The 27,049-nt window shown below is 40.7% G+C and overlaps 1 protein-coding gene across 1 annotated transcript; it reads right to left on the bottom strand.

Moving 5' to 3' along the window:
- ANXA10 (annexin A10) lies at positions 1 to 26,456 on the bottom strand (the record flags this gene model as incomplete). Its single annotated transcript, XM_084262887.1, has 12 exons — positions 1 to 69; positions 849 to 971; positions 3,288 to 3,346; positions 3,983 to 4,078; positions 5,422 to 5,515; positions 5,641 to 5,694; positions 8,460 to 8,539; positions 9,179 to 9,269; positions 11,251 to 11,364; positions 14,835 to 14,929; positions 17,204 to 17,285; positions 26,439 to 26,456. The coding sequence occupies 12 exons, from the start codon at positions 26,454 to 26,456 to the stop codon at positions 1 to 3; spliced, it is 975 nt and encodes a 324-aa protein (XP_084119013.1).
- Between the last annotated feature and the right edge of the window lie 593 nt (positions 26,457 to 27,049).

Below are 27,049 nucleotides of genomic sequence, written 5' to 3'. Positions count from 1 at the left end.
TTAATAATCTTCAGCATCGCCAGCACAGATAGCAAGTAAAGCACTCTCATAGTGCCCTGAAGCAAAATGCTGCAAGAAAAGAAACACCAAACGTTTCTGTGGCTGTACTTAATCCTGTTTTTCCTCTGTGTGTGACAAGGGCTGGAGTGGTGGTGTAAGGTTTGGTGGAATGCTACATTGTTTTCCCAAGGACTCAAGGCCAAGATTGGTTTTCGTTTCACATAACCTCAGGCGTTAGTTGCTCGGGCACCCAGAAACAGTTTACCTTTTGAAAGGCTGGGGCAGAGCTGCTCAGTGCTGCTCGAGTTCAATACCAAAAAAATCATAAGCAATTTCCTACAGTTCTGCACGTCTCAGAGGTGAATTGTAGCAACAGAAGACATGCAGAGTGCCTTAGCAAGAGCTGGTTTTGCACACTTCCATGTTGTCAGAGTTGGGTTTTAACATAAGCAGAGGAGGGATGGTTTTTCTGGTGGTTGATAGCTCAGCACAATGATAACCCCAGACTTTGATCTCAGTTTCACACAGAACTTTCATCTGCCTTGCAGCCCCTGTGAAAAGGAACGATTCACCCAGCCCATTCTTCAGCATACACTGTCCTGCCCTGTGTAGACCCTCCTCTTGCTACTGGGAAGGGACAAAATGAGGTAGGGTGAGAGGGAGCTGAGAATTCACTGCTTGCTTACTGAAGTCAGCCCTAAAAAGGTAGGCTATGGATTTTACACTTTTTCCTTTTTTAAAAAATCAAGTAATTGAATGGAGATTAACTCTTCATTTCTCTGGTAGGGCTTGGCATGGTCTGTGCGGTGCCAGTGCTGAGTATAGTGAAAGTGTGTAAACAAACTTACTTTAATGTCATGGAAGAGCGATTTCCCATATCTCTCTTTGTAGCGCTGTCGTATGTTCAGCAAGTCAATCTCACTCCGGGCAATGAGAGTCCTGATAACTGTTTTATTGTGAAACCCAAAGTCCTAAAAAGAAAGGGAGACGTGAGGAAACTTGGCAGTTGGACAGTATGTGTTTACCTAGCTGTACATGCTCGTAGTAATGATTCATAGATAAGCCAATTGATTGGGCTACCCATAAAGATAACCTAGATTTGAAATACCTGTGCAATATGAGCTGGGGAGCTGCTTTGGCAGGGGGTTGGACCCCACGAGCTCTCAAGGTCCCTTCCAGCCCCTGTGATTGTGTGAATGGAATCCAAGTTTTCAAACATTTTATCCTACACAGTTTTCACATGCTCGAATAATAGGCTTCATGTTACTGAATAACACAGATTCCACTCCCATCAGTGTTTTAACTGTGCTGAAGGTGTGAAAAACCTGATGAGTTTTGGTGAGCAGTCTTTAGGTGTCCAGGTTTGTAGGCAGCTGTTGTGACTCTCATGGTGGAGTCCATTCACAACACACCGAGTCCAACAATCCGTTTCACAACTGCTGCCAAATGTGAACCTGTAGAGTTTGTGCAGCTTGTGTTCAGCTGCCTTTCCTGGTGACTGCTTCTTGAGGATTTCTCATGTCATTGTGTGGAGGATGGGGACATCTAGTGGGAATTAAATAATCAAAACAGATGTAGGGCTGGGATCACTGGTGACCAGTTTGGGTTGTTTAAAGCAAAATTGCAGTTTTATCAACTAGCCATTGATATTCATAGAGTCACAGGCTCACATGGCTGGAAAAGACCTTTGAGGTCATCAAGGCCAACCGTTCCTATCCTCTACTAACCCAGCTCCCTGAGCACCTCATCTCCCCTCTCTTAAACACACCCAGGGGCGGGGGCTCAGCCCCCTCCCTGGGCAGCCTGTGCCAGCACCTGATAATTGAACTCTTGCTCTCGAAACCCACACCCCCCAACCAGCTAACACCTAACCAAGTAATGAGATAAATTACAAAGCTGCATATAGAGAATTTGATACATGCTTAATGGCTAGATTAAAATCTTTCCTCTAAACCATTATGGACTGTGATTTCAACCATTAGAATCCTGGGAGGGTTTCATTATACTGTAGAAAATGGATGTATAGAAAATGAACTGTTGGTATGCCCTGGGCATAACTTGGCTGCAAAACCAGACACTATTTTAAATTACTGGATTTCTTTTGAGAATTACCTGTCTTAATTTAAACACTTTGAGAAAACAGAGTAACGTAGTAAAACAAACTCCAAATTTTTATTCTTAATCATTAAAAACCTTTTCCTGCATCATTTACATCATCTGAATGTAATGCAGAAGAAAACTATGTGATATCTCGTAACATTAGAATGAGGTTTTAACTTGAAAAGTGACCTTGATACAGGACCTTTGAGAAACATCACTTTTCCTGACAGCCAGTATTTCTCAGTACTTTTGGCAACCCTTTTCCATGTCATGTTCCAGAAACCTCTTTTGACCACTCAGACAAAAATCCTGTCTCTTTCTCTCAGCCCCTGGGATTTTCCTTGGTTCTTTCCTGCCACTGTTGCTGATAGAGGCAGCACATGGGAGAGGATACTGGGAGCTTGTTTGGAATGCTGGTGAAGAGTTTTGTAGTTCTGGCCTGAATCCTACACTTGCCATTCCTGCTCTAAGGTGATACTTCACATTTTATCCATGGCTGGGTTTTATGAGTATCCTCTAAAGATTACACTTAAAAAATTGCATCTTAATTTTTACATAACATAGACTGGTTAGGGTTGGAAGGGACCCTAAAGATCATCAAGTTCCAACCCCAAGAATGCTTCACTATTTTCAGTAATGAATGGAAACAAAATAAAATGTCTTCAGTGACCTCCATGAGGAAGAATTATTAGGTGTTTCTCTGCATTCACCCACATTTATTCTTGGCACTTGTTTCAGTATGTTAGCCCCGACACACGGCTGGAAGAACCTGCAGCCATACATTGAGCCCCACAAGATGATCCGACCGTTTGCTTTTACACAACATTAACTTAGGGCTGCATTTGTAATGATGGTTAGCAAACCTCTAAAGACAAAAATTGCATCGTAAGAGAAGTGCACATCGAGTTCTGCGCAGCAGGGGGAGACACAATCCACAGAAAAGAAAGGTCCTCACTTTAAAAAGAATTAAAAATTACCAGACAGATCTTTTTAAAGGAATCTAAATATTTAACCTTTCACTGGTAAATCATGGCTGTTGGTGAGGATCTGCTGCTTTGAAATTTATGTGGGTACCAACAGTTTTAAAACACACAATCACACCACAGGATTTATTTAAGAATAATCAAGTGTGTATAAAAAGTAGGGAAGCCACTTGTTATGGTATGTGAGGAAGAAAGGCTACTTACATGAATTGCATTGTAAAGCCTGTAAGCGAAGTAGGAAGGCTTGTCCCGAACACAGAGCACTGGGATGGAAGAGTTGCAACAGGTAAACACAAGATTATTATAAAACAATTTACACTGGCTTTGGGCTTGTTCAAATACAAAGCTGAGTAGTGCTGCCTGTGACACAGGTTAAAATTAAGCTACTGGTTTTCACAATCACTGCTGTGTTTATCATTTTAAAAGACTGGAACTTAATTTGGGTGGATCCTCATTGAAGGGCTTGTTAAATACCAGTGAATCCACTCACTGACATCTTGGTAGAAATATCTGTATTCTATAAATGGAAAACAAAGGCACATCAGGCCTGGAACTTGTTTACATGCCAATGAAGTCCTGAAAACTTTGCCAATTATTATATGTAGAATCAGTTGGTAATGCAGTTGTCATTGATCACACCAAATCTGTTATCCAATAAAGAGTGGGTACTACTTCTGCTCAGTCAGAATCTAGTGCTGCATATATTTTTAGACTTAAACAAGCATGGAAAAGTACTTCAAATATTATCTTGCAATTATCCCTGAAAAAGTAATTACACAATAGAGGAGGGTAAAGTGGATAAAATATCAGAGAAAATAATGTTCTTGATGCATCAGAGGCACCATTCTAGATATTTATGAAGAGATTACTGCTAGTATAAAATAATATTTTTACATTACCTATTGCAACCAGTAGTTCCTGAAAGTATCCATCATAACATTCATTAATGGCGTCTACTATGTCCTGCCCAGAGATGTTTTGGAATTCCTGGAAAACTTGGGAAGGGAAAAAAAATCTTGCTTTAGTCTAATTCATTAATAATGAACAACGTGCCCCTCCCTCTCCTTTCCCCCAGTACTATAACTATTGAGTTTTCCCTCTTTATTCTCAGTGTTTCATTATGTTTACATCCCCCAGGTGAGGCAGTCTAAATGAGTAGCCTGAAACCTGGCTTCAGTCTGCACTGTAAGGGGAACCCATGCCAAAGCCTCTGCTTCCCTGGAAGCTTTAATACATTTCTCAGTGTGGAAACCCCTGCTTACAAAACTTGAAAGAAAATCAATCGTGTCATTAAGACAGCTTCCCTGCTCAGCCTGGCCAAAACTGGCCAGAGATTCTCAGGGTGTGAGCTGTCGGTACCCAGACGTGGACACCTGAATGTTGCAGGTAGCCAGACTTGCACAGACACAGGACGTGCTTGCTTCTTTAGGAAAGGGGGAAAACTCAACTCGCTGCTTACTACAGAACTTAGAGGGCTGTGTTACAGGCAGAGCCCTCCAATCTCTGTCACAGGGAGTAGAGCATAAGCAGGTGTGTTACATTTTGTTAATCTGTCATCCCCAGCCTTACAGAAGTCATGCCAGAAGAATTAATTTGTTGATCCATGACAGCAGAGCAGTTCTAAGCTGCTGTTAGAAGTTGGCATTAAGAACTACAGCTGGCTGCACAGTGATTAACTTGTCACCAGACTCTTTTTCCAGTGCAGAGCAAAAGACACCTCAAACTTGTCACCAAACAGATACAATGGGTTTCTTTTCTACAGTGGGAGGTCTGGATGATCTCACATCAACTTCTTGCAACCTGTAATTATGTCTGATTATTTTAAATGAAAGCGCCCCATTATGTTTCATGTTCATTAGGAGACAGCGGATGTGGACCCTGAAAGTGCTCCCGTGAAAAGTTCTTGGAAAACTTTTTCCTTGGCAACAGCTTTACCACAGCACTGTGTTTTCACATAGAAACATTTGTTGAAGACACTCCAGCTGCCTCTCCCAGCTACCCAAGAGTTGAGAAAAGTGAAGGAAGTAGTTAAGAAAAATCTGCCTCGGTCTGTTGTGTCATGTGTGAAGCCAGCACAGCCCTAGCCTAAGCCTTTCTCTGGTCATGAGTTCTTCTCTCTGTAATTAGGTGTCCTGATGTCTAACTGCTCTACCTACAGCTGTCTGTAGTCATCAGGCAAAGGTCAGTTCTGCATTGCTTCCAAGATGCCATTAACATCAGTGGGAGTCTGAGAGCTCCCACAGTTCACACTCAGGCCTCACACTGCACTTCTCTGTACGTAAACCTTGGGTTTATTAGCAAGCCAGGTTCTTCCTTCCCAGCTGAACCGCTGACTTACCCATCCACAGCTGCTGGTAACTCTTGTTGCAGAGGATCATTTGCAGCATGTTCTTGTGTTCGCCTGTCTTTTGCTGACATGCTTCCCACAGAATCTAATACAACAGGAAAAGGGGAAAAAAAGAAGTGCAAAAGATTGTAAGTAAATCCTAGGTAACTTTCCAACATTGTCTATTTGGGGGTTTTTATGTTTGAGAAGCTCACATCTGATGATAGTTACCATTGCATCCTGAACAGCTGTAGAAGGATCTGCATATCCTTCCATCCTTGTTCCCTGGGGGAAGAAAAGATACAGTTTCTTCAAAAGCTAAATCCTCTTTTAAAAGACTGCAGGAATATGAAGTTGTCTCTATAGGAAGCTATGTTTCATTTCTTGAGATAACACAGGTGGGCTTTTAGATGGGATCAGCCTATTCAGTAGCTGAATTTGCCACTGTAGAAAGCATCTTCAAGTTGTCACGTTATGTTTTCTTTTCCTTTTGTGAGAGAAAAAAAATGGGGGAAGTGGATAAAGCTCTCCTGCTCTATCCAGTATAATGGATATAACACCCAGTATAATGGATGTTATATTGCTTACTACAGTTTGTAACTACGAAGGGAAAATAAGGCCAAGAGTAACGTTTGTCATGCACTGGTTATTTTTTATAAATATACATCTTACAAGAATAATATTTTCTGAATTTTTTCCCTCCCTGCACAAACTGTAGGAGCAAATACATCAGATGGCAGAGATTTTGCTGGCTTGTAATCATTGCTTAAAACTAAGAACCAAGACTAGGAAATTGTTTGGCAACTTTGATACATAAACCACAGAAGAATACCTCTAATTTTCCCATACATTTAATAGCTTTTCAGTTCCACAAATCAAGCTGATATGCTTTACTAAACACGCTATGATCTGAACGATAGAGTTAAAGAAAGAGGAGAGCACACAACTTATGGAATTGCTTTTTTAGCCATAATAATTTTGAAAGGATACAAATCAGCCGTGGTTGCAGAACTCTTAACAACCTCAAGCTGTATGTAATCACTGCCTTAATGATACGAGTTTGAAGCAATTTGCTTTAGTTTAAAATTTAGTCATTTTACCCTGTATGTGGAAGGGAGGATTAAAATTACGTTATTTGTTGACAACTTGTAGAATGACTGATTTGTAGCTCTTTCCTGTTAAAAATGGGAATTTATGTTTCAATTAAACAGTTAGCATTTCACCCAGTGAAATTCCCAGTAACAAGAGAAATGCTTGAAGGAAATTGTGCTGGAGTGTCTGCAAAATGTTACATGCACAGGAAAACACAGGGGAAAAAAGACAAGCAAACAATATAATACGTTAAATTATACTCTACATGAATGAAATGTCTCCCTTCCCCAGTAACACTGAGCACTGACTAGCTTGGCACAGTTTTGCTAGAGAATCCCACAATATGTATAATTATTTTTTAAGTTTTAGAAAATCATCTTATTGCAATTCACAAAAAATAATTAGAATAAAAATGTGTTTGTCTCATAACTCAATGAGTTAGCCTGAGTTTATGGGTCTGTTAATTTACTTCGGAAGGACTACAACCTGTAACTCCTCACATGCTTCAGTGTGGACATGAAAGCCATAAACACCACACTACAGCCACTGAATGCTTTGCTGTCCTTGTGCGAAGCACACTGACCTCTATCTGTAGCCAGAGTGTGCGGCGTCAGTCCCGAGGCCTAACAGAAATCACAGCAAAGGGTGACTGAAAAAAAGCACTGAAGGATGCACTGGAGATGGTGCTATAGAGTGATCTCTAAGTTGCCTGGTACTAGAACTGGGAAGGATACTTTTTAATGAAGAGTTTTAACTTAAGGTCATATACCAACAGAGCCCTGGGACAGGCTGCCCAGGGGGTGTGGAGTCTCCATCTCTGGAGAGATTCCAGCCCCGTCTGGACACCGACCTGTGTGCCCTGTCCCAGGGACCCTGCTCTGGCAGGGGGTTGGACCTGATGAGCTCTGGAGGCCCCTTCCAACCCCTACAGCTCTGTGATTCTGTGAACATGGATGATTCAACTAGCAGCCTTCAGAAGGATATGCTGTAAATGAGTGGAACTGCAATTTATCTTGTTTACTCTTCTTATCTTGTGAAACATGGCAGTTAGATCTCATTAGGTGTGAAGCTGCCAATTTCAGCCTCCTGTATCGCTATCTGTGGTTTAAGCAAATCAGGACTAGTAATGTAGTCTCAGATAATTTATTTTAACTTTGTTCTTTTGACAAGTAAAATGTGTCCTATTGTTTTAGTAAAGATGAGAAGGAAGGTTGCTTCATCTATAACTCAATTTTTAAGCAAGAAAGAATTATTTTCATTATTAGGCAGAAAAAACATCCAACATTAGGAAGAAAATATTCCTTGTTTATAGCTTTGCTCTTTATCTCTGTACCTGAGTGGAGCCTGCTGCTATTTCAGATCTTAGTAAGAAACACTTTTCCCTCAGACACTAATACATAAAAGTACAGCTGTGCCTTATGTAGGCTGTTACCTCCTGGCAGCCATTCTATTATTATTGATTACTTTGGTTTACAATAGATATTTAAGGTAAGGGGTGCAGTGCCTACAATGAGAATGGGAACTCATGTTCTGGCAAGGATGACCAGCTCTGTCACATACAAATTGGTGGTGTGAGTGACACCACCTGGAAAGGCTGGTCTGTGGTAGTGACAGTTTGTTCACCTGCACACAAACACGCTGCGAATTTAGCAAGTGTGGTGGCACAAAGACGTGCAAGCAGAGTCCTTTTGGGATGAGACAGCTTGCACAGAGGGTCAGCAGTTGAATATCCAGGGACTTACTCAGTAAAATAGTCTGCTCACCTCTGCCTCCAACTGAAAGCCAAAGTCAAAGTACATGAGGAAATTCCAAGTTCTTTTCCCCTTCTGCTTTACCCCCTCCTCTTGTTCAAGCGTGTAGCTTTAACCACAGTCACCTTAAAATTTACGACTTCTTAAATGGCATCAAAAGTTATTGGGATTTGTTTAGAAATGGAAGTCATTCCATTTTTACAGTACCTGAGCAAGGTTCATGAGTGTGTCTCTGAAGTGACCTGAAGTCTCGGAATCGATATCTTGTTGAAGATCAGTATTATATTCTAGGTTAAACAAAAACCATATCATCTAAATCACAACTGAACATGCTTTGAATAGTAAAAATGAAGGTAAGCCAACAGAGGATAAATCAATAGTGTGCAAATACTTGGTGTTACTTGGTAGTTACAACTACTTCTGTAGTTGTTATTCCCCAGTAACCCGTGTAGGTTGCACACAGACCTAGCCATGGGGCTGGCAGGGCTCAGGGGGGACTCAGCTGCTGCCCTGGCTCACCTGTCCACCCACCCACAGGTGCAGCCCCACCTCTGCTGCTGCTCTGTGGTGGTGGGATACTGGGAAATACCCCTTTGAGGCAGGTGAGGGGAGTGTCCAGCCTGAGCAAGCACTTTTTGAAGGAAAGCATCTTAAATGCTTTTCTGAATAAAGCCAAACTTTCTGAAAATCCCCAGGTGGGGCTGCCCAGTATTTCAAATGCCATAGGCAGCAATACATCTCAAAAACACAGTGACCTGTTTTCAGCTCTAAACATTTTGCTTCCTCCTGTGTATTGCTTTGGGAGAGCAGGAAGGGACCCAGTTAGCATTAAGAAATCTTATTTGCAGTTCAGTCCCTTCACGTGTGCTGGTACATCCAGAGCACACATGGTACATGGGCTGCTGTGCACTTGTGAAAAACATTACCCATTAAGTAGGCTTCTTTCATCTGGAAGATCTCCATATTTGATCTGGAGGCTAATATGTCAATTAGACATTTTTCTTCTGTGTCCACTCCCTGCGTGGAAAGAAGTAAATATAGTAAGAGGCTTGGTAGAAACCACAGCTTTTAGATGAAAGTAATGCTGTACTTACTGGGAGTAACAAAAGAATGGCAGTCTCTGCTGGAGCAGTGCAGAGTGTACTTTTGCATAGTCTTAATAGTTTAAATAGAAAATTACTTTAGATCAATAGTAGAACCCTGTATTTCAAATATATTCCTACTTACTCTGAACCTCAGCATGTGCATTTGCAAGTGGGGAATGAAGCAAGACTGGTGTTGACAGAAACGTAATAGGGAGAATTTTAGAGCTTTAGTAAGAATTAAGGGTTTGCTGAAAGAAATCAGACACAAAGGTTGAGCACACATTCTCAGCAAGCATTCAGGCAGTCTGAAGTAGCTATGAGCACACATGTTATGCTTCTATCTTATTGTTTTATTTATTGAGGAATGCTACAGTCTGCAATGTAGAACTTGGTATTTAAGGGAAGCATTGTGGCCATGCACTTTACGCTGCAAGGACAGTGTTTTCCCCCAAGATTTGAATTAATTTTAAAAACTTGGATTGATACAAGATTCACTGCATCTGTTGCTTTTGATGTGCACATGAGCAGTGTTAGTGATTATTCTGCATTTGGTTTAACATGACATCACAGACTCACAGAGCTGTAGGGGTTGGAAGGGGCCTCCAGAGCTCATCAGGTCCAACCCCCTGCCAGAGCAGGGTCCCTAGGACAGGGCACACAGGTCGGTGTCCAGACGGGGCTGGAATCTCTCCAGAGAAGGAGACTCCACACCCCCTGGGCAGCCTGTCCCAGGGCTCCCTCACCCTCACTGGGAAAAGTTCGAGCCTGAGCCCGGAGACACATATGGACTGTTTTTTACTTTAGCCATATGAGTCCAGGTCAAGGTAGGATGCTGTAAGAAAGTATAACTTTGAGCCACATTCAGAAAAAAAAAATGTAACTTTCACAACTTATCGCAACTTGTCAATAACTTTTTACTAAAAATTGTGCTTCCAGTGCTGTCAGTGGTATTTCACAGTCCTTTTACTGCCAGCTGTAATTGAAAATATATCAGTAGTTCTGAAAAGTACATTGGTTTAACTGTTTGAAGGGCAAGAAAAAAACGTTTGTTTGTTTGTTTTTGAGGAGATTCTCAAAATATGTACTTTAGATCACCTTGCTCAGAGTCATAGAATTGGGCCTTATTTGTGACAGTGGGAAATAGCAAATACTCAGGGGGAAAAAAAGAGGAAAACAATGTTGAGCTCCCATCTTCCAGGAACTGGCATTTGAACAATTTCCTGGGAAGGAATTTACCAGGGATTATTATTTTCAATAGCCTACAGTTTTCTAAGCGTTTATTGAAGTCATTTAAGAACTGATTTGTTGATTTTGCCCATGTCTTGCGGGAATGAACTTCACCCTTTAATTACATGGTCTTTGAAAAAATACTTCTGTTTGTTGCAAAATGTCAGTTGTTCAAGGAGCACAGACCTAGTTCCTGGGAAGAAAAGGAGATATTTTCTTCAGAATGTGCAGTTTGAGTGGCGTCACCGTTGCTGTGTCACAGAGCGATTTGCAAGTGTTCATGCAAAGACACGTTCTGAAAAAGCATCGTTCTTCTCAGAGCGCAGCACTGGCTGTTAGGTGACTTCAGAACATACACAAGTGCTTGCAGGTTCAGGGCCTTGCATTTCCCTACATAAATACTGCTTCTCTTACTGAGTTTACCGTGGGTGTTAAATGGCTTGTGTTTGTTACAGGAGAAGGAGATTGTTTATGCTGGTTTTAGCATACCAATGAATAAACTTCATATAGCACTGTATTTCTGATAACCTAGTGTACTAGGCAGTAGTACATTACTCCAGTATACTAACATCCAGCAGTTTATCAACCATTTAAATGCCAAAACCCCCCAAAAAAATCAACTTAACATCTGTTCAGTACTGTAATTAGTGTCTGCAACTCTAAGCAATTCTGAATTTGACAAGTACCTTCAAGGCATGCCAGAGCTCATGAGCATCATAGGAGGCAGGTGGATACATCAAGCCAACCATGACTTCTTTGAAGTGATGGGAGAGATTCTCTTTTAGGTCCATTATCAGATCCTTGAAGAGAAGAAGAAAATGCATAGGCATTATTGTTTCAGTAGTCACACTTGATGTAAGGACAGCTTAAAAAACCTGTTAGTGGTTTTGTCTGTAAATGAATAAACTGTTGAAGATGAATTTTTGCTAAAATGAAGGAAAATACTCTTTTAAATAATACCTGCTTCTTCTAATAGTATGGGTGAGATAACAGATGCACGAACCACACAGGGCTGTTGATCTTTTGCCCGTTAGAATACAGAAGAAAATTCAGGGCTTTAAGTGCAACTGCTGTTTAAAGGCTTGGAAACATGAATACCTTGGCAGAGCACCTGCAGCTCCCCTTGGCATACTGCCTGTGGAAATCTGCAGGAGCAAAGCACCTTTGGAAGTCAAATCCCATAGAGCACAGGCAATTTCTTGTGCTTTTCTTCAGTGTTACTCCCTATGTGAATAATTCAAAAGCCCTATACATATTGTTCCTAGTACATCAAGATACCTGCTTTGGATCACTAGGAGGCAATGTGCTTCAATTTACCTGTATATTCCATTCAAACTGAATTTATTACTTTTGATGGATGCTGGATTAATAAAAAGGAACTCCCCCCCTTCTCCCGCATCTCTCAGTACTCCTTTGCCAGGTAGCTGAGTAATGGATGAAAGTTTCCTCCCCACTCCCACCTTCCTGGTAGCATCCTTCAAAACACTGCCAATGCCCAAAGCTTGTCGGCTATCCTGTTGTTTCTGATTAAGAGGATACTTGTGCACTTAGCTTTTTAATGTTGTGTGTACAGCATCAGGCAGCTGTCAGATATGTTCTGGCCTAAGTTAGAATTTAAAGGGGTACCAGAAGTGGTTCCCATGATAGAGACTATTATATTTGCAGAGCTGCATCTTTTTCAGGCCTATACATTGGTTTTCATCCATACCTGAATATAATTAAATCAGTAGCTAGAGTAGCAGTGAAGGGGGACATACACATATTAAAAATGAAAATTATGATGAGGAAACATACACAGTCTTCAGTGAATGCACGTTAGATGCATTTGACAAGCACTCAATCACACATGGAATAGAAATTAATTCATTAAGACATTTCACTTCTGACAACATGCCCGTGGGGGAACGGATTAATAATACAAATGGATGCTAATTAAAAATTACTCTGCAATCAGAGCTAAGGGAAGTGAAGTATTGAAAAATAAGAAAAGACAACTCTAAGTTGTCATTATTAGCATTTCCCAATCATCTGTGCTGTAAGAAATCCTTCAAGGCTGATTGTAAGAAGGTATCTTAAAGTTTGTCTGTATCCTGCAGCCTGTTCAGGGTTTTATTTTCATTTTTGAAATACGTTTATGTCACGTTTTACATTTGTCTAATGAATTGCCATAGTGGATAGCAAACTTCTGAGGGATCACTCGAGTAAACTGCACCAAGCACTAACCAGATTATCCCTTTCAGTGTGTCTGCCAGTGAGACCAAAAAAAGCCCCAAAAATCAGCATTCCTGAAGACAGCATTCCATGTGTGGCCTGCCAGTTGCTGAATAGAGTAGTGGGGGAAGGACTTCTTCATCTCTGCTGATGCTGCCTTTATTGGTGTAGCCCAGCATCTCGTTGGCTTCTTTGTCGCTGTGGCACACTGCTCACTCACACTGAGCTGCTTGTCCCTTTCCACAGAGCCACGTGGATCCCAGAGCTTTAAAATGTTTTCCTTTGTTAAAATGATAGGCCCAGTTGAAACACCATAGAGAAAAAGGCTAAAAAACCCCAGCCAGCTGCTATGGATGGAGTAGAGAATGAGCATGGTCCCATGATCAAGGAGATAAATGAAGACTTGATAAGAATGGGTTTAGGTTCTTTACTGTCACAAGCACCTTTGGGTAGCTTGGCATGATTTTGCTTTCTGTAAGTAAAACTAAAACTCAATGAGGAGTGTTGCATGGGGAAACACTGAACTTGTGTGGTGTGTGTGTGTAGTGGGATACCTGTGATTCGGTTACTGTTCTTTTACGGTCTGTTTCAAGCCTTATATACTCATCATTCAAGGCTGCATCTAAGATGTCACAAAAAGATGTGTTTTCGTAACAATCCCATTAAAGCCAGTGATCTCCCACAGATGAGTAACAACACAAAGTCAATCCACTACACTGAGCTCTTAGGCCTTCTTCAGTTCTAGGGCAGGAATGTGGTGTTTCAGCATTGCTAGGTGTCCACAGTTGTGGTATACAGGTGGCACAAAAGCTGTCTCTGGAAAACTGCTCAGCTACCCAAAAAAGAAAGTAACACACTGTTCTTCTGGTTAACAGACTGATGGTGTAAACAGACTGATGGTGTAAGAGACTACTACATCTGTAGTTAACTTAAATGGACTTTGGGAATGAAATTTAAGGCTAATTAAGGCTGATGGCTGTGTTACAGGATTTCTGCAGGCTCACTGTCCTCGTTCAGGCTGACTGATTCAATGGCAAGCATACACTGACCTGCAAGGTGTTATCCAGTCAGCCCTTAAGTTTTTCAGGCTTCAGAAAAAGAACACAACTGGATTTAGTTTAAAAAATTTGTCTGGCTTCTGATAGGGGAAGGGAGTGTCTTGTTAGTTTAATCACAGCATTTTTCTGTAGCTTTCCAATATTATCTATTTTCATACAGCACTTCTCATCACTAGACTTCAGAGTTTTTACAAAAGGTGTTGCTGTTATTTTTGCCCTTATATAGAGGGAGTAACTGAGGAAAATGCAGGCATTGCAACTTCCCAGAGTCATTTGGCTGGCAATAGTAGATCTTGAAATAGAATGGGGATATCTGTCTCTGTGTGTGCTTAAGAACTGATATAACAAAAATCACCTTGTTTCATACAGTAAATATGGATACAATGCACTGAAAGAGTTAACTTTTTATGTCTTAAAATTTTTGAAATGCCTTTTAAAGATTCATAAATTTAATATTGAGCCCTTTGGATGAGTGTCGTGCTTACTGCTCTGGTGGGGTTACATGGTACCAAGTCTGACCATGTCAGTGCTTGAGATGAGAACATTCATCAGTGCGTGAGTCAGATACAGTGACCTGCAGTTGTGGGTGTGCTGTTTTTCTTCGGTGTTTCAAACCAAACACAACACTGGTTTATTACATATTCCAAAAACTTGGAAAAAAAGCAATTCAGAAATCTGCAGAAGCACTGAGGAAGAAATCAGTCTGTCCAGAAATTCTGGTTTCCTCCAGTAGAGGAGAAGGAACTACAGAAAAAGAAATGTTCCATCTCCCTGTTTTTAAACTTTGTGTATCAAACTTCCTGCTGTTGCTGTGTAAGTGACAGGTGGGAACTGTCAGTGGTGTTGCTAGTTACACGAGCCAAGTTGCCTGCCAATCTGTTGGTGCCAGCCTGCTGCCTGCCAGGCTTTTGGTTCCAGTGACTGACCTGGGAGGAGGGCTGGCCAGCAGCACTGTGGACAGAGAGACAGAAGGAGCCCGAGGACCGAACCGCTGTGCGTACCCTGCCGTACATGTCTCTGTACGCCTCGGCAATCATAAGCCGCTGTGAGTTGCAGCGCTGCGTTAGGATGTCAATCAGCACATCTTTTTCACAACCTGTAATTGAAACATGACACAGACTCTAAATTAGCCAAGTGTTATTTCTTATATTTGTGATTGTGTGTGTTTTGTTCAAGATCATTAACCTAATTTCTTTAAAAAAAACCTCAGATCAACAGATTAACACCCTACAGATAGATACCAATATGATTTATATTTACTGTGCTGATCATCTTTCACTTGCTGGTGTGATACCAACAAGAAGTGAAGTAGTTTGTTATTATTGCCATCTCTCTCAAGCTCAATGGGTTTGAAAGCATCAATAAAAGAGATTGAGGCTTTCATCTATTCAGAACTAGGCACAGTAGCAGAATTTGTGGCCGACACTGGGAAGTCATACTTGTGTGCCCTGTTAGTATTGATTGAACTGTCATTTCAGGATTAGGATACCTTTTGTGGGGAAGACAAATCAATGTCAGACCATTTGTTGAAAAACCAAAAGATATATATTTTCAGAGGAACTACATAAAATAAGTTATGAAGTTTAAAAAATATATAATATTTAAACCAATTCCAAGAGCATCTTATTGAAGGTAACTATTGTGTTTTGCTTGATGGCTAGAGCATATTGCTAAACTTCTATAATGAATCAGTATTTATGGCTTATGAAAAAGAAGATAATGGTCATATACTGAAAATTATTTTGTCTTTTTTTTCCCCATCCCAAAAGTAGGCTGAGCATTTTAATGCCATTCCAACACAAATCTTCCTCCAAGTGTGAATCATCTGACTTCATCACATTTGCAGCTGAGTTGAGTTAGGAAAAGCGTGGGGATCAGCTAGCATCTGAATGGAGTGGGGTAGTCTCTTGTTCTACCAGTCATTGTTGTATAAGCATATATCTATGTAGGTGTTACAGGTACACATTCTGTACCTATTGCAGCTTTCTTAGGCAGATGTTATCATATCCTCTGTAATCCACAGATTCTATTTTGATGCAAATGTAAATAAATTGACACTAAATACCTTTTATTTTTTTAAGTTGGCAGAGGAATTCTGTATTTGCTCATTATACACTAAGCTTAGTTCTCTTTCTTCTGGGTCATCTAGCCAAAATTCCACCAGCTTTTGAGCAAGACACTGATTGACTGATTTCCATCCAACTCACAAAATTAAAGTATTACTGAATCTCTGTGCACAAGGATTTCTTTATGCTTTTCAGAAAATATTTATCACTAAGAATCTGTACAGCTTAAATAGTCTCTACAGAAAAAAATAAGAAGGATTTAGGAATATTTAACAACCTAAATCACCCGATTCATTTATGTAATACCACTGGTATCAGTGGGACAACACATGTGACTGAACCTGTGCAAGGGCCAGGGTGTCAAGTGCCCCTAAGGGCTGTGGAGACTCAAAGTCCTCTGACACGGAGCTTTTTCTTTTGCCAATCGTCCTTGCAATTAGAATTTTATTCCATGTACTCTGTTAGGTAAATCAGAAGTAAGGTGAATGTGAATGTATTTACAGTATTAGGAGAATCATCTCTGCCTTGTCATGTTAGCAACACTCCATTAAAAGTACTGCTGGAAGTTAATGTTTAAAACTTTTCATCTGTAGCCAGCTTAATCAAAAAGATACTTCAGATTCCCTTGATCAAGAATACTCATTGAGGTTCATTTGATATTACATCTGACTCCTCATGTTTCCATTAAAGAAGGTGAAAACATACTGCAAGATTTGGTGTGGTACAACCTTGACAAAAGCCCAAGGGATGTAAAAATTCTGACACAGAAAAAATATGTAATGTGAGGAAAACAAAAAACAGGAAAATAATTTTGGTGAACAACATTTTTTGTGGTCCATAGACTGAAAGCAAAAATTGCTCCTGAGAGAAGGAAAAAATTCTTTGAACTTTTGACTCAATTTATTTTTATTTCTTGGTGACTGATTAAAAGCCTTAACAGTCCCTGGTAACAGTCCATGGTTGAAGTTACAGTTGAAAACCTTTCCTTCGTTGGCTTTCCCTGTAGTGACATACCACAGAATTCTGTTTTCTCTTTCTTATTTTCTCAGGGAAAGCTTTCCTTGCTGTAAGTGTTGGAATAGATTTCAGATTAACCTTAATCACCTTTTAGTTCCTGTAAATGCAAATACTTGATTTATTTGGATGTCAACAGTGTGTTGTACCGTGCTGCTTTGAAGAATCATCACCACATACCTGGTGACACAATTTTATGAGTTTTTATTTTACCTACTGGTTGTTATATTAGGAGATCTTTTTAAGAAAAATAAAAATAAAGTTGTGTTAGAATCAGCCAGGATACTCACAAATTCCCTGTAGAGCTCCTCCTAGCAGCTGGGCATCCATAACAGGGTTAAAATTCGGAGCAGGAAAAATGGTTCCTTGTGTCTGCTAAAAGAGAAAGCAGCCTTCAGTGAAGGTGGTTTACATCTGTAACACTGCATGTATCATGCTGTTGAAAAACAATCAGAAGTTAACTTGTCTTTGCTTCATGGGGAACAGGATGCCAAGCTTGTCATTTGTGAAGCAGAACTTAACTGTGCAGTAAGCTGCAGGAGGACAAGACCATATTTCAAGAGGTTGTCCCTTGCATGAATTAGCCCCCCCCCTCCAAAATATCTTACTACTAACTTTTTTTTTCTCCATGAAAATGTGGCCACATTTTTGTGTTTCTTTCCCATTAGAAAGCACTAATAGGGCACCGTGGCTTTATACAGAAAAGCAGCTACTCAGCAATAGATATCCTTCTGCAGTTTGTTCTTCATTTAGATACAAGGGCCTACACTTTTACAACTGAACATGAATACATAGTGCCTTTTTATTCGTGAAAACAATCAGGAAAATAAGGAGAAAAAATCATTTGGGGATACGGAGAGGAATACTGGCTGTAGAGGAGACAGTGAGACCACGCGGAGTTTTGTAGGCTGCTATGTATTGTATCTAAAATGAATTGCAGGCTCATTCTTAGGGTATGCATCTTCCTCAGCGTGGGAATTGGCTGTGTATGCTGGGCCTCTCTTGTCACTTAGCCTGTCTTGAGAGTAGGTTCTGCAGATGTTGGCCTCAGTTCTCCACAGCTCAGGAGGCAGAAATGCTTGAGCTCTGTGGCTGGTTAGGTGGCCAAGTCACCCTGAAGCTTACTACTGAACAAAACCACTATGGAAGGAAGTGCTAGAAGACACTGTTAGAATGCAGAATCAAAAATATATATTGATATCTGCTGTGAGGTAGTGGGGGGGAAAGTAGAAATTTAGCTTTCTGGCTCCTTAATTAGTTTCCCCAAATTTCTAGGACATAAAAAGACTCATCAATCTTGAGAGGAAAAACAAACCAAAACCAAAACCAAGACACCATCAAACATTATTTTAGGTTTGCTGAAAGAAAAAACATTTTGATGGGAATAGCAATAAAGAATAGGAGGATGCAGATGGATGCCAGTTAACAGGCAGGAGATTCAAAGTGTTCTGTGATCCTGCCACAGCCCGTGCTGGTCAGCAGGGTGGCAGTGGGGAGGAGAGAAAAGGTAGGATGTGTGTGAATTTGTTCTGGCTCTTCATCTCTGTGCCTGCTTTGAACAGGTTCCTTTCCTGTAAAAATTAAAGTTACCCCGAAGTATTTCCTTTCACAAAGTCAGGTTTGCGGTGTCACAAAATCAACCATGAAATTGCTGATTTTTTAAGCATTTGTAATATTTGCATTCAAATCAGAAACAAGTGGCTGAGGTAGGGAGTGCTTTAAGGGTGGATTCCTGCATAGTCCTTAGAACAGAAAATGAGTAAGTGGTTTTCAAAGTAGGGACCACCTCTCAGCCAGAACGGAGGCAAACATGAAGGATTTCTGGATAATTCTCTATTCATGAAACAGCCAAAAAAAAAAAAAATAGGAGGGTTGCATGAATGTATATTTACAAAAATACAATGAACTGATCATAGGACAAACTAGTTTTCAATATCTCAGAATCACAGAATCACAGGGTTGGAAAAGACCTTTAAGATCATCAAGTCCAACCATTCCCATCTAGGGAAGGTGACTCAACCTGGATTTGGAGGCTTATAAACCTCAACATAGCTGTGAGATAAACCTGGAGATTGTGGCAGGCGTTTTGTTTTGCAGAGATTTGTTACAATCTTGTAATATTTTAGTAACATCTGTGGTCACAACATGCTTTTGCTTGGCTTGTCTCAAGAAAATCAGGAAGTGCGTCCAAACAGCACTCACCTTGGGAAAGCTGGGGCTCTGCTTCCAGAACCTAGGGCCCAGGGTCCAGAATTGTGTTTCCCCCCCAAATTAGACAGGGTTTGTTTGCATGGCTGGATGTGCCTGGGAAATGCGGCCCCAGCAGCAGTGTTGGGCACTGCACAGGCTGTGGGAGCGGAACGGTAGAGGCATGTGGTACCTGAATGAAATTACAGCAGATTGAATTTTGATCAGGGAGCTTGCAACTACATGGGAATAGGTTGTTCCTTTCCATTATCTTTGGTTAGAGAATTTCTCCTGCCCTGTTTTGAAGCAGGGCATTTTTAGGTTTGATTGAGCACCCGAGTGTAGTTACACGTTCTGCTGTTTCACTTCATTCGTTTCCACTGAAGTCAGCAGTTACTGAACAATAAACCCTGTAATGGAAGAGGGCTCAGAGGCCCGGGACCAGGGCAGCGTGCCTGTGGAGCTCAGGGAATAATGCAGGATATGACTAACCACAGCTGGGGTGAAGACAGACGAGGGGAGCAAGGGTTGGCCTTTGGTTTAGATGACCGGCTGTAAACAGTTGAGAGGGTGAACTGGTGGTGTAAACCTTTATACCTGAGGTCATTAAAAGTGTGTGAATGTCTCCCTGAGTTAGCCAGACCAGCATGAGTAGAGTGAATGCGTGTCTCAGCCCAACACAGAATGTAAATACTGAACAACTACCAAAATAAGTTGGAACAGAGCCATGGACTTGAGCTGGCTTCAGCCCATATATTCCTTCCCTGGGAGCAGGGATGCCTGGTGTTGTCATAGTGAGTGTATCCTACAGAGCAGTGACAGGGATCTCATCAGCATTACATTTGTGTTGTGTCTTCAGTACATTTTGCACTACTCTGCTAGATGGAAAATCCTGGTAAAATCACTTATCTTCAGATAAGTAAAATTGATATTATACATTACAACTTCTGTGAGTGAAATATCTGACAGAACCTGGGAGGAGAGTATTCAACTCTGACATTGGGATGGCCAGTTTTGAGTCTATGGCCATTTCTGTCTTGCTTACACATCTTTTTCTCCCTGAAGCTCTGAAAAGCATTAGGAAATTCATAGTAGGATCTCGTGACTTCACCCACATGCCTTAAGATGGTCACTTGAGGGATGCTAAGTCATACCACTGTTGAGATTCTTCCCTAATGTTTATTTTTAAAAATACATTGAATTCTTCCAAATATCTGCCAGAAGATCCTGCACATCGAGTGAAATGAATGTGAAAGAAAAAAAGCTACCTGCACAGGACAGAAATAAACCCTTAAGCACCCTCCAGTGAATGAAATGTCCAACAGGGTTCTGAGTAATTGGAGCAGCAGCTCCCCATCAATCGGGAAGAATTGTTAGGGAGGCCACAGCACTGGTACCATCATCAGATTCCAACAGCTTTGAGGCAGCAATCACAGTACAATAACTCCTGAAGATTAGTTGAAAATATTTTTCAGGACCAGAGAGCACATCATAAATCAAAGTGAATAAAAACCTGCAGAATCACTACAGCTTCCTCTGCAAAACAGAAAACGAGGTGGCAAGTGCTGTGAGCCAGAGCATCAAGAATTACTGTGATGATCGTCTTAAAACAAAGTCTGTGCTTCTCTCAGAAGCCACTCTAGATAGAAACAGCATAAAAAATTCCTGATGTGCCCAACAAGAGCAGTAGTAAACTGTGACAAAAATCTGTGCAGAGCGTGTTGTGCCCCCTGAGCACTGAACTGCTGCAGAGTAAAGAGAAAAGAATTGGGGAGAATTGGATGAGCAGAACTGTGCCTGAAGGGTACATGTGGGAAGGCTGGGATTGTACTGACATCATCTTTCCCTTTCTTAAGAAATAGTTTGACAATTAAGGTAATTATTGTTTAATTGTAGTTCAGCACTTCTACGTTATAATTTGTAATGTTAAAAATTAAATCCCAGCCTTTTATCTACAGGCTGAATAAGTTTCTTCGATTTGTGAAAAGCAGTTAAACTTTGTGGTCAGAACTCTCAATGTTAATTCAGCTATCAGCAGTGGAAACTTGCAGTGAAACTTTTTAAAAGGGGAAAACCTACAAAAATCCCAGATTCTCCCCTATGTCCTTAATAAGCTATTTGATTTTATATTATGAAGTCAGGGACTATTTGCATTCTCTAGAAGAAAGGCAGACCAGACCCTTACTGCTTTGTCTGACCCAGGGTTTAATACATCCTTGACTTTCCCTATGTAGGAAAGTCCCACTTTAGTTATTTATCTGCATTGAGCTACTGTATACTTAATATTTAAAATCAAGGCAGTATTCTCCCTCCAGCCTAAACCCAAGTATGCTCCTTCAAACACAAGTGATTCAGAGGTTTGCTGGAGAACAGAAAACTAATTGACATAGGTGCTGAAGTACAAAACCACTGAAGTCAGGACTGGTAAGGCCTGAGGGGGGTGGGAGGGATAAAAGAATCTAAGATTCATGCTCACATCAACTTTCTGATCCTGGATTTCACACTTCAAATGAACATTGTGTTGCTGTTTGCTGTGAGAAATGACACTTCATGGCAAAGCTACATCCAGAGCAGTGAAAGTTGCATTGTTATCTTGGTGATGTCAGAGGAAGAGTTGGGGCTATGTTCATTGAGTGTCATTTCTCTAAATACAATGCTCTCTAACCCACCTGCACAGGGAAAACAAAACTGTGAGTCAGAAGTAACAGAAGTCTGTTTGAAAGTTGTGAAGGAACATTTTCTAATCATTTAACATTCTTAATATGAGGACTTTGTCCAGATAGCTTGGTTAGTGTCAATGGAAGTCTTTTGAGTGATTTCAGGGAGCTCTGGGCCATGCTCTTAATGAGAAAAACTGTTTTACATCTTGTTGAGGAAAGCAAAGAGTGCTTATTGGTGGACAGTAGAAGGTCTCCACGGCAGTTGGAAGGCTGGAGCACTTGCTCTGTGAGAAGCTGAGGGAATTGGACTTAGGCTGTAGAAGAGGCAGCTCTGGGGTTGCTCTTCAGTACCTATGGGAAGCGCATCAAGAACATGGAAACAGGCTCTTCACTGAGGTGCATGACTGAAAGGCAACAGCCATAGAACAAGGCAGGGAACGTTCTGTCTGGATGTGAAGCAGACATTTTTTACAGTGAGGATGGCCAAGCAGTAGAAGTTGCCTGAAGAGGTTGTGGAGTCTCCATCCTCAGAGGTTTTAGAAACTGAAAGTTATTTCTGAGAGCGATTTAGAAACTGAAACGGGCCAACCTGTAACCACCTTGTCTGAATTCAGTGTTTACCCTGCTTGGATAAGGAGGCTAGGCTAGGTGACCTACCAATCCTCCATTCAATCTAACCATTCTGTGATGTTTTTCAAAACCAAAAATGATCGGAAATTTCTCCAACATTATCAAATACCCATTGGTCTCAAGGACATGGGACTGAGTGACAAATTAGCATAAAGCTCTGGAGGTCGGTCCTGTAGGGTGTACACCAGTGCACAGATACTGTGAAGACTTTGCAGGATCAGGCATCCAAGAATGGGGGTGCTGTGGATATTAGGACAGTGTTTTGTTTTGAAACATAATGTTTTGTGATGCAGATTGTAGTGGGACCACTGCAGCTAGTAACAACAGGTTTCTTCCAGAGTCTTCTGACTCTGTATTCTTTCTTACTTCCTCTAGCCACATCACCAGCAGTTAATTTCCCCTCCTTGTTCCTTGAATCTACATTTGCAATCCCTGAGGTCCTTTCTAAGTCACCCCCTGGCTGAGTAAAAGATGATTTGTCCTGTGACTGAGTCTAATGTACCTTCTTGGTACTTCTTGTACTTCTTGGCTAATGCTAGGCCAATAAAATAAATGATTGTTGAGTTTAAAATACTGTATTTTTTCTAACTGGAAAAAGAATTTGGTTCCCTCACCTCCACTGAGCAGTGGTTTTGCAAATTTTCAGAAGTTGTCCTTCCTCTGCCAAAAATAATAGAAATTCACTGTCAAGTTGAAAAACCCTGATAGGGACAGATGGATGGCCAAATTTTCTGAAGAAACCAGTGGGGAAATGCCTGGTATGGTCACTGAAAAACATGAAGAATACCACAGTTTAGAAGACTATTTGACTTGTGATACCTGGATCCTGGCATCCCTCATCACTAAGCACCGTTTTGCTGGAGCACTCTTTGCAAGCAGACTATTCAGCATGGCAGGGCTTTCTGCATTAGAAAGAAAGTGCCATGAAAGGGCAGCTGAGAGAAGTTCTTTCTGAGAGCAGTTTGGCTTTTTTATGGGTTGTTTTAGATCCGATGCTGTATGTCAGCATGAAGAAATGGTTTTCATGCTGTCTTTCTTCTGCAGCAGTCTAATGAAAAGGATATCTATTATTCAGAAGGAAGAACATAGCAATATTTTAGGGTTTTCCCTTGCAAGTATCCAAGAAAAGGCAAACACATCTCCAGAGGTCATTCGGTCATGTTTGACTTTAAGGGTTTTAATTGTTTTTCTGATATCCTCATCTGCAATTCCCAGGTCTGTTTCCACTGAGGTGGTCCAGGCGGGTGCTCTGTGCACCTCCCTGTGTGTTTCACCGGTGTCTTTAACCCTTTCCAAAGAGACTGACTCTGAACCAGCTGTGTGGACAGAACAGTGAAGTGAGTGGGATGAATCAAATGAGTCGAAAGAGATTGGAAAGGGACTGTGAAGTTGTGATAAGGCTGAAAAATGATAACTTGCACTCCCACCTTCCCTCTGTGTGGGAGCAAGGAAACCGCAGCTCTTCCTGACCGAAGCTGTAAGCAGCACAACAAAAGTATCAGCAGAAGCTGAGGCTGCTTTATGATGTGTAAAGTTCAGGCAGTTCGGTCTTGTGATGGAAAAAGCAATCTGAATTGTGAACAACCTTCTAATAATATTTGTTCAGTAAGTCATTCTGCTGATAACAAACAATCAGACTCCTTAGTCTGAATGTTTCCCATAGGGAATATCTGCTAAAATAAAATGCTGGCTTTATTAGCTAACTACATGGTACCAGCTAGCTATACTTCTGCAAAGATACCCTTTGTGTGCAACTTTATTAAATGAAAATGTCATGAGTATTTTGATTTACTGTGAGTTTATCATGTGCATTACACTTCATTTGAATAAGGAATGCAGTTTCACACAGTAATGGAAAGGGTACTTCTAAACACAGATATTATTTTCCCAAAGCCTCCCATCTTTCCCTGTGTATGTATTTTGGAGGGGTCACAGATGTCACCGTATCTAATTTTGTTAGTTGTACCTCAGTGGTACAGTGGGGAGCTGTTTTCTGTATGTAACCTCTAATAATGATCTTGCCCTGCACTGCTGAGTCTGGCAGAACTGCTGCTGTTAATGTCTTGTTCTTGATCTTGGGGTGCCCACCCTATCCAGTTCATATGTAACATGTGGAATTACTAATGTGGGTCACATGAATATAATGGAGATAATCTTAAAGAGCCAAGTGTGTTTCTTTTTTCATGTTTCTTATGCTTCTGAATTAATGGTATATTAGTGTTTTGGGATTCCTTGAAAAATATCTTGAACAAGTGTTAAGTGTACTTCTAAGTCTTGCTTTTAAGCTAAGGTTGTGTTTAAGAAGAGCAGACAAGAAATGATGTGGCAGCCTGACCACTCATTCCTGGGTAAGCCCCACTTTCTTGCTTGTGATTAGCTAGAAGGAATGTTGGGGTTTTTTCTGCTGTTTCTTTGTTACTGTCACCTGGGAAAACTGCCACTGCTCCATGACCAACCTGATCTTGAGGAACCAGCTGCCATGCAGGGGAGAACATTTGCATGGGCTCTGCACTACATGTCCCCATTGTGTCGGGATGCCTCAGCAGAGTAATCTGCTCCACTGCTTAGGATCCAATGAGCTAGTTCATACAAACCCCTAATTTCTCTCCCTTCCCTTCCCACAGGACACAGAAATGGGATTAAAGAATAAAAATGTACCTAACCTGAGAATCCATCACTAGGCTTTTCAGAGGAAGCCTGTAATCAGGTTCTGATGTCTTGCCTGAGACTGAAACACACCCTGTTGTCTAAAATTGCTTCTCTGCTCTCTTACTTCTGTGATTATCAAAAAAAAGAGGGCTAATCAGTGTCTCTTTAGATGTTTAGAAGTGGAGGGAATGGAGAGATGGTACTCATTTTGGAATATTTGATGCAATTCAGAGGATCAAAATTAGGAACTTAAGTTCCCTCTCTGCTCAAGCGGTCCTGAAGGCTGACTAATGCAGAATGATTTCATTAAATTAAGCCTAAAATAGCTGGTGTGAACATCTCCCACAGCAAAGAATGAATGTGGAATCTATTAGATTTTTTTAAATAATATTATCAAACTCTTGCAGTATCCCAAATTGCAGGAAACCAAACGTTAGTAAACCCCATTCAGACCTGTTGGGTTAGAAAAAGAAGTGTATGCTATATAGTTTTATAGGAAGAAATACATTACTGATGAGACTGCAATAATCAGTGCAATTATGCTTACAAATACAAGAAGTAAGAAAAAAATTCCATATTGATCTGTAAATTTTTCGGGAATGCAAATGCAAAAAGCATTTGATAGGGATGAATCACTATTCCTATTAATAATAATGAAAAGAATCTGAAAATCCTTAGTGAACATAATTAGCAGTATGCTGGATGCAGAAAGCGATTTCATCTTTTGTATTCATGAAATAATAACTGTAGTAGCTTTCAGAATGGAGATTTAAAATTGCAGCATGAGCTTTTATTTTCTTGCAGAGTGCTGATGAAACGATTTAATGTATTGCTGTAATACGTTTATGAGGAACAGCCATAGCTTTTCCTGTGTTATGGCCCTTGTAGACGTAATATTTCTTTGCTTTAAAACATTTTTCACATTGTGAACAGCCCCAAATGTTTCTAAATGCTACATCTGATCAGTTACTTTCTGCAGTTACAGCCAGTCTTGTGAAAACATAAACCCACCAAAACAGTGCCATGAATTGGTATCTCCTGAACAACTCACATTTTAGGCACAATTAGGTGATAGCATGCAATTTTGTGTCTTGTGTAACAGCTAAGTGCAAGTACACAAAACCCAGAACAGCCTCACAAAGAGGTAATAAAAGACATTATTTTGTCTTGAAAGGTCTAACACTAGGAGAGAACTGATCATTCTTTATATTTTAGTCTTAATATCAGATGCTTCGTTTATACTGTAAGTACGCCCAGAATTCAACCCAAATCACAAATAAATTAACTTCATTAACTGAGATTAATTTCTACCAGTGGAGGGAAGTGGGTCCCAACATGTATGACAGCAACTCAAAAGCAATGAAAAGTTTGATTTCAGAGAGCAGATGATTATACTCACATAATCTCCACAATACATTTTGATACAAGTCTTCGAGGTCAGTTGAGATGAAAATAGCTTTCCTGGAATAAAATTAACAGGTCAGGAAACTGCGTTGTTATAGTTCAATCTTACTCTGTTTTGGGGGAATTGAGAGAAACCAGTCAAACCTACACCAGGTACCTTAGGCTCTAAGGTAACAATGAAGCAGGAACACTGGCAGGTACTGTACGTCCTTGGGTGTTATAGATTCACTGTATACTTAGTCATTAATCATATGTGAATAAATATGATTATAACGTAAGTAAACAGAGTCATTAGCACCCTCTGTTCTGCTGTGTTGATTTTAAGAATCAGAATTCAGCTAGTCACAGAATGAAATGCTCTCCTACGGCAAATGCTTGTATTAATGATTTACTTTTTAGCCTGGGTTTGGTCTAGTTCCTTTTCCCCTTGTTCTGAAAGCGCTCAGCTCATCACTTGTTCTAATAACTCTTTGCACTGAGCATGCAGAGAGAGATGCTTTGTAGCCCTTATGTTTTACCTGGAGTGATGAGGACAGATCACAGAATTGCAGAACCACAGACCGTTACGGGTTGGACGGGACCTTGAAAGATCATGTAGTCCAACCC

This window comes from Gallinula chloropus, assembly GCF_964237585.1.
Source record: "Gallinula chloropus genome assembly, chromosome: 4".
In the NCBI taxonomy this organism is placed as follows: Eukaryota; Metazoa; Chordata; class Aves; order Gruiformes; family Rallidae; genus Gallinula; species Gallinula chloropus.
The sequence above is the reverse complement of the archived record's forward strand: the minus strand, read 5'-3'. Positions and strand labels throughout refer to the sequence as shown.